This window comes from Pholis gunnellus (assembly GCF_910591455.1).
Source record: "Pholis gunnellus genome assembly, chromosome: 15".
NCBI classification, from domain to species: Eukaryota; Metazoa; Chordata; class Actinopteri; order Perciformes; family Pholidae; genus Pholis; species Pholis gunnellus.
This window is the reverse complement of record NC_136542.1, coordinates 11,398,311-11,405,904: the sequence shown is the minus strand read 5'-3', so window position 1 is coordinate 11,405,904 and position 7,594 is coordinate 11,398,311. Positions and strand designations below refer to the sequence as shown.

The 7,594-nt window shown below is 44.5% G+C and overlaps 1 protein-coding gene across 1 annotated transcript in view; it reads right to left on the bottom strand.

The window, feature by feature from the left end:
- Positions 1–261: 261 nt before the first annotated feature.
- ltk (leukocyte receptor tyrosine kinase) overlaps positions 262–7,594 on the bottom strand; it is a gene marked incomplete at both ends in the record, with an annotated part of 43,070 nt that continues 35,737 nt past the window's right edge. The window contains 10 exons of the mRNA XM_079174241.1: positions 262–1,302; positions 1,440–1,530; positions 1,801–1,935; positions 2,978–3,079; positions 3,346–3,438; positions 3,816–3,913; positions 4,010–4,139; positions 4,904–4,968; positions 5,418–5,508; positions 5,641–5,827. Of these exons, the coding sequence (XP_079030367.1) occupies positions 262–1,302; positions 1,440–1,530; positions 1,801–1,935; positions 2,978–3,079; positions 3,346–3,438; positions 3,816–3,913; positions 4,010–4,139; positions 4,904–4,968; positions 5,418–5,508; positions 5,641–5,827 (2,033 nt within the window). The remainder of the gene's footprint in view (positions 1,303–1,439; positions 1,531–1,800; positions 1,936–2,977; positions 3,080–3,345; positions 3,439–3,815; positions 3,914–4,009; positions 4,140–4,903; positions 4,969–5,417; positions 5,509–5,640; positions 5,828–7,594) is intronic.

The following is a 7,594-nucleotide window of genomic DNA, read 5'->3' as shown; positions in this document are numbered from 1 at the left end:
ACAGGGCCACATGTTGTCCAGTGTTTTCAGCTACCAGAGTACCAGAGGCCCAGGAAAGAGCCCAGCGTGGTCTTTCTGTATCACAGTGCAGAGTAGTGTTTGTGTTTTCCAGCATTCCAGGAGCTCCAATAAGTTGATGTTCTGGCTATCAGACTGTAACAAAGCCCTCATGGGCATGGCGTTTTGTTCCAGAAATCTAGTCTCAGGTTGTGACATTTAATCTTCACATCAATCAGAATCCCAGTTACAGTAAGCCGTTTCTTAGATGGGGGTAACGCTGAGGTCTTCAGACAGAGAAAAGCCTGAGTCTCGGTCACGTGTGGGCTTCTCAGCTTTGGTGTGTCTCCTCACGTCCTCGTGTCCGTAGCTGGCGTGGCGCTTCAGCAGCAGCTTGGGCATACAAGATGAGGAGGTATGGAGTCCCAGTCCCAGGCTTGTGCCTGAGGAGACACTGGGGGCAGAGCTGGTGTTTGTGATGGCGTCTGGGGTTTTGGGCGTGACCAAGGGAAGGCTCTCTGCCTCGTAGCTTTGCTCATCGTAGGCATAGTTGACGTTGCCACAGGGGAAACTCTGGAGCTTCGCCAGGTCCATACCAGCTTTTATGGTGCCACCTGTTGGGGTCTTATGGGAGGACGTGCTCGGCGCAGTTTTAGCTTGGCAGGACGGGGATGAGGTTGAGGAGGTGCAGAGGCTGGAGGGGCTGAGGTGGGTGCTGTTGCACTCAGCTTCGTTGCTCTCTAAGGTTGGGTTGCAGGCCTGAGGAGCCTGTGTGTTGGAGACGGTGGCAGCAGAGCTTGAGAGTGGCATGGACTGAGTGTGAGCGAGTGTTTTCTTCCCCCGGAAGTTTTCCAAAACCCAGGAGCCATATGTGGGGTTCCACAGGTTCTTTGTCTTGTTCTTCAGCCTCTGGCTCCCTGAGGAGGAGCTGTTTCTGGAGCAAGGTCGGTGATGAGGAGGCTCAGGGTGGAGCCAGTGGCCTCCTGCTGACAAACCAGGGGCAGGAACAGGCTCGGCCCAGCACGGCTCCAGAGCCTCGCGGCATGATGTCACTTCGTGGTGGACAGGTTGGGTCCTCTGGAGCAGTAGACGGGGTTTGGTAGGCTGTGGGGGAAGAGGTGTTGGACCAAGGCCCAGAGAGGAGAGACCCAGCTGAGAGGGGAAAGCCTGGGAAACGGAATGGGACACTAAGAGTGGAGTGAGGCTGGTGGAGGTGTGGTCAGAGGGACGGATTATTGTGCCGACATTGTCCTCTGCGGTGGGGGTATATTCCACTGGCAGGGGTGTGTTGATCACATCTGGGTCCTGGTACAGAGTAGTGAAGGGGAACATTAATTAAAGAAAAAAAAAGAGTGAAGGAAGGAAGGCTAAATAGATATTACATGTATTTAACACTAATTGCAATGTTATGTATGTACAGACAGGTGTGCTATAGAGCATACCTGAGAGCAGTAGTTAATTCTTTCCAGGATTGTAGAGAAGTTGGGCCGGTGCTCGGGACAGTGTTGCCAACACTGGGTCATGATCCGATAGCTACATACATAGTAACAGACACATTTCAGATCTATTGTTTAAGCTATTTTGTTATATGAACCATCTTATAAATAAGTCACGGTATTATCATACCAAAGAGACAAAATAAGCAGAGAAAACTTTAGAGGGTTCCAACAATTGAACATTAAAGGTAGTAGACAACGCAGAATCTGTGCCATTTTCTCTAAAGTCATCCCTGAAATCATCCCAGCTGTGCCCTGCTTCAACTTTACAACCAGGCTCATCTCATTTCCTGTCAGTACTACTCACACAGGCCCCGGACAGCTCTTGGGAGGATCCATTCTGCCTCCACTGGTGACAAACTCCAGCACCTCTTGGTTGGTTTTACAAGGATACGGCATGAAACCCAGAGAGAGGATCTCCCACAGCAGCACTCCGAATGACCTGCAGGGGGAGAGCCAGATCAACGACTGAGTTGATCCTTGCTCATGTTTCTCAGAGTTTACCAGAATCAATCTGTAAGCACTGCCTCGGCTTATAACATTTATAAAAAAAGCTAATTATTATTTAAATGATAATGCTTACTAGATATTCTTACTTTGTTCGGTACTGATTCTCCAAGTTTTTTTAACTATAATATGTATCTATATTATAGATTAGAACGTCCCAGATGGTGAACTGTGATGCTTCAACACAGTTTACATTTTCCCACAGTTGTTCCCAGTTTGTGGTAACTGGAGCGAGCGAAAGCCACACATGTTTGTTTTTATTTGTTCTGCTGGAAAATAACTTATTTTCTAAAGTACTTCAAGTGTGAAGGAAGAATGTACCTCAACAGAGTTTAACGATAATTATCTGTGGTCAAATTGTATCCTGCACATATTCCCACCACCAGTCTGACTCTGAGTTTTATGGACAGCTGAACTGTATAAATCTGTCATCCCACCATAAAAGACGTGAGCATGATCTGTAAACAAACATTTCTTCCAGTCTTCAAAAGTTACATTTTGACGTTGTTTGGCCCATGCTAAGTGTTCAACTTCCTTTGTCATTGTAAAAGGGGTTTGGATACTGATCCTCACTGCGTTCTTTCTCCAGTTGGCTCTGTGTCTTGAATACAGATTCTGTTGCCGTCTTGTTCACTTCATACAGATGTGTGGTTTTGTTTCGGAGTACAATGACTTCAATCTCTCCAGCTGGTGTTGTACTGACTGCATGGATGCTTTTTAAATTAGCGGCAATTAAGCGCTGGGATACTTATCAGAACAATTTGGATTTGACATTAGTAGCAATGAGAACAAAACCCCCATTTTTAAAAAACGATATTCAGCATTTTTCAAAGATTTACACATTTGTGTCAGTTTAAAGTAACATACTTTTTAATAAGAGGTCTCAAGCTGAGTTAAAAGGACACAGTGATTGAAAACCTCTTTGTGGATAAATACTTACTGCTGTATACAGTATAATGTGTGCCTCATATGCATACCATGTATCAGTCTTGCAGGTGAAGACTCCCTCCATGAAGGCCTCTGGTGGCATCCATTTGACTGGCAGCATGGCTCGGCCACCTTTCCGGTAATAGCTGGCTCTGAGAAACAAAAGAAAAATGTGATTTGGAATGTCCATTTATCATCAGAAGAGAAGGTAAATACCTCAAGGCCATGAACTCTGTAAAGTAAATTCTGAATCTGGCTCCGTGGAGCATAATGAGATAGCTTTCCAACTGGTCCCCCATGTACCACATCAACCCAGTGCTGCCCAGACTCCTTCTCCAATGGGAGACATCATCGTAAGTCATCCTGTGTGCTTTGTGCTGCCATGCAGTGCGTGATGATGCAAATTCAGCATACAAACCTGTATATGTCTCGTGCCATGCCAAAATCGCCAATTTTGGCCACTCGGTCTGGTCCAGGGCAGGTAAGCAGGCAATTTCTAGCAGCAATGTCTCTGAAAATCACAGGATCTGTTACTAAATGTAGCTTCATGATGGCACTTAACTCTCCAAACCCACCTAAATAATGCACTGCATGATAAACCCGTAGTTTATTGTTTTTAAATCATTGAAAGAGGATTGATATAAAGATGGGCATAAACCAGTTACATTCACCTAAAAGTCGACATGTTTCCTGCTGCAAAAAAAAGTTGCAAGTAAACAAGGTCCACTTCAATCTATCAAATCTGTGGCTGACAAAAAATAGTAAGCTAAATGCTAAAATACTCATTCTAGGGTTTTTGATGGTATAGAAGGGGCATTCTTACAGCCCATAGCACTTTATTTTTGGGTTGTTTAAAAGGAGCAGTAATATCTGGGGGCAGATCTGAACCTGTGTATGAAGTGGTTCTCCTCCAGGTAGCGACAGCCGAAGGCGATGTCTCTGGCCATCTGCAGCAGCTCCCGCATGGTGAGAGTAGAGGTCTGGCCCTGGATACAGCACAGCTCAATTTAGTTGGCAACAAAAACACACACACACACACACACAACTCAGATACACAGAGAAAAGGTGGAGTCCAGACGTACAGCCCGTGGCCTGTTCTGTCTCAGGAAGCTCTTCATGTCTCCTCCCGTCATCAGCTCCAGCAGGATGAAACGAGGCAGGATGTTCAGACTGACGCCGATGCAGCGCACAATGTTGTCGTGGCTGAACTTGCTGCGTGGACAAACCGTGATAAACACTCAGGTTAGTTAGCAGGCTTGTAATTGTGTTTGTTAATCATGTACAAAAATCGGTTGCTATTGCTGGTAGTTCGACTCTTTAAAAAGTGTCGCACTAGGGGATCAGTGGTGTGCAGTGTTTTAACTCAGTGGTGGTACCAGGTAGGAGTGGTTCTAGTGGCACCTATCTCCTGTGTTATGGTTAGTTAGGGAGCTCAGTATTGTTTTTCTGTTCGTTTCTGTAGGCCAGTTGAACTTCTTATTTTCTAGTTAGCATGGGGGTTTTGTTTATTTTGGCCTTCTAGAGACCTTGACGTCCCTGCTTCCATTTATTTCTGTTAATCATTACTTTGTCAAAAGATGTTACTTATTGTTGCCCCTTAAGTGTTCCAGCTACCTTATCCTGTTATTTTGTTTCAACTTTTACCAAGGTTTTTTTACAACTAGTTATGTTACTTCATGTGTACCCCTAAGCACATTAAATAGGCCATAACAGTAACAATATGTCTCTCTCTCTCTCTCTCTCTCTCTCTCTCTCTCTCTCTCTCTCTCTCTCTCTCTCTCTCTCTCTCTCTCTCTCTCTCTCTCTCTCTCTCTCTCTCTCTCTCTCTCTCTCTCTCTCTCTCTCTCTCTCTCTCTCTCTCCAGCCAGTTGATGGCTGATGCTGATGATGTGAGAACACTGCTGCCTCACACGCACAGGTGTTCTGTAAGAAGGATGTATCGAGTGAATCAATGTGTGAACTGCAGTATGGTGCACCTCATAATCAGGGCCTCCATCAGGAAATCCATTTCATCCTGTTCCGAGCAGATTTCTGGAAGAGTCTGTGGAGCAGAAAGAATCAGAGAAGCTGCGATTGTCAAGAGGCAAGATATCAATAGACCTAATCAGCAGACTATTGAAAAGGCAAACTCATGTGAAGATCACTCAGCTGTTTCTTTTTTAACCGTGTGTAGTTTTTAAGTCAAGTGATCTGAGGTCATCCAATCCTTCCGTGCAGACATTGCCGTATGTTTTGCATTATAAAGATTTTTTACACAAACTACCTTACGACATGTTTATATGATGTAGTAAGTAAAGCAAATAACCCTTCTCTAAACAATCGCATTACATTTTCCTTCATGCGTGTGTGACCTTTAGATCCAAAAGGTTGGAGGCACCCCTGTGGGATGTTGATTACAGTATATGTAATGAACACAACTCCCCTTGAGATGCTATCATCTGACACTTGGGTGCAATTTGTCCTCGTATGCCTTACAAAGTGCAAGCTGACCTTTATGGCCACCTGCAGGGGGCTGTTATCGCTGCTCATCCCCAGAACTTGTCCTTCATAGACTTCACCGAATGCACCATGGCCGAGAGCCCTGACAAAAAAAAAGATGAAAAATTGAAGCGAAGCAATCAGTAAATATATGTACTCTCCGTAAGGGCATCGGCCCGGAGAGCCATCAGAACCTCAAAAGGACAATTTGACATTGTGTCAGGGTATGCTGTACCTGAGAAGTGTTATGTTCTTGCGTGGTACTTCTTTCAGTTCATTGAGTGAGGCGGCCTTCCCTGCAAAGCAGTAGTTGGGGTTGTAGTCTGTCATGATGGTGGAGGAGCGGATCTTGCTCAGCTTGTACTCTGGACTCTGCAGATGCCCCCTCACTGCATGCAGGTCGTTCTTCCTGCGGTACCACACTGAAGACGGAGACAAAACCAGCTTCTTTTACTTCAAAGTCTCAGAACCTTTTTTTTTTTTTTTTTAAATCACAACACTAACTGGACCCCATACTTGCATTTGAGTTGTAGAAACAACTTCCTGACCATCTGCTGACTGTAGAAGCAGTAACACAAGGAGGGGTCGAGCCGCATCTCAGTACTGATGCTTATCAATGTAAAAACAACATCCTCAGGGCCAGCGGGGGAAAAAGTGAGTCTGTTCGTAAAAGAGTTGGTTGACAGACACTTTGATGTGGAAAATTGGTGTTCACCTTTAAGAAGACAAATCCCACACACCGCTAACTTCAGATAACTGTGTAAATGACCAGCGCACACCTGATGAACACCACTTTTGTGAGAAACATAAATTTGTATAATTAACGCCATTATATAAACCTACATGTTAAGATGAATGTAAAGAACCATCCTTCTGTCTTTGCCAATATTAGGGCACTGTCTAAAGACACACTCTCTTCATAGGGCCTGACGCGCTAAGGCACCCTAAATAAGTAAGCTAGCCATGAGGTGCCTGGTTACTCTCAACGACCTTATTATATAGAGACAAATTTACCTCCAATTGGTTCCTAATTTAAGTCGTTTTGCAGCTTCAGATGTTCATATTGATACTGAAGTGTTATACAATAGCACCAATAGCTAATTTTGAATTATATTATAATTCAAATTGCAGAGTCAAACAAGATAATGTCAACATATCTACGATGGGTAATTTATGTAGGATTTTCTAATGTAAAAATGCCTCAAAAGAATGAAACCTTTAGTGAAAAACAGGTTTGGATAACAGCACACTCCTTCAACAGGTCTGGCCCACTCACAAATTGTGTTCATACCAAGGAGAAAATTCAAAATACGAGACAATTGGAGAGCGCGGCAAGTTCTCCTGAATCACTCGTAGCCACTTCAGAACAAATCTGTTCATACGAGTGGTTCTTGCATGAGGCCCAATGATTTGCAGGATGCATGTGGGATGTCCTCTCCTTGGTTACTGCTCCTAGACTGTCTGTGCCAGTGAGTTTGGACTCACCCGCCATGGAGGCAGCCCACATCCCCGATGCAGGTTGGTAGTCTGCCAGGGAGGGGGGGCGTTGCGTGCAGGTAAGAGGTGTCGTAGAGCCATCGCCCGGTGCAGATGCTAGGGACTCAGGGGGGTTGGGATGAGGGGTGGGTTTGAGGAGGAGGAGGAGGAGGGAACGGAGGAGGAGATGGGGCGCCCAGGGAACAGACTACCTCCCTGCATGGGGGAGAGCTCAGGTGAAGAGACACTGTTAACCTGAAAGCGTGTGCGTAGGTGTGCTTTTTGCAACGGAAAGCAACATGTATGTATTTGCACAAATGTTAAGTTTCGTTTTAGTATTTGATTTATTCACTTGCAAATTCACACAATCACACTCAGTGCAGTTAGTGAGGAAGTCACACTTAATAGCTCATCCATTTTTTTCATTACAAAAAGCACTTTGTCTGGTTATTACAGGAGTCATGCAGTTTCACTCCACTTCTATTTGTTTATAACTATTAATTAGCAAAACAACCATCTCATCTGCAATTAATATCCATCTGAAAATACTCTGATGACAAAGAATGCATGACACAGAATGCATCTATGTTTATCTATACCCAACCATTGTAATTTTGTTTCACATACCAGCATTTACATTTATTTTCTGTCTTCTCTGCTGAAATACCATTTATCTGATGACTAATATTTGTTGGCCTGGCTCATCTTAACCC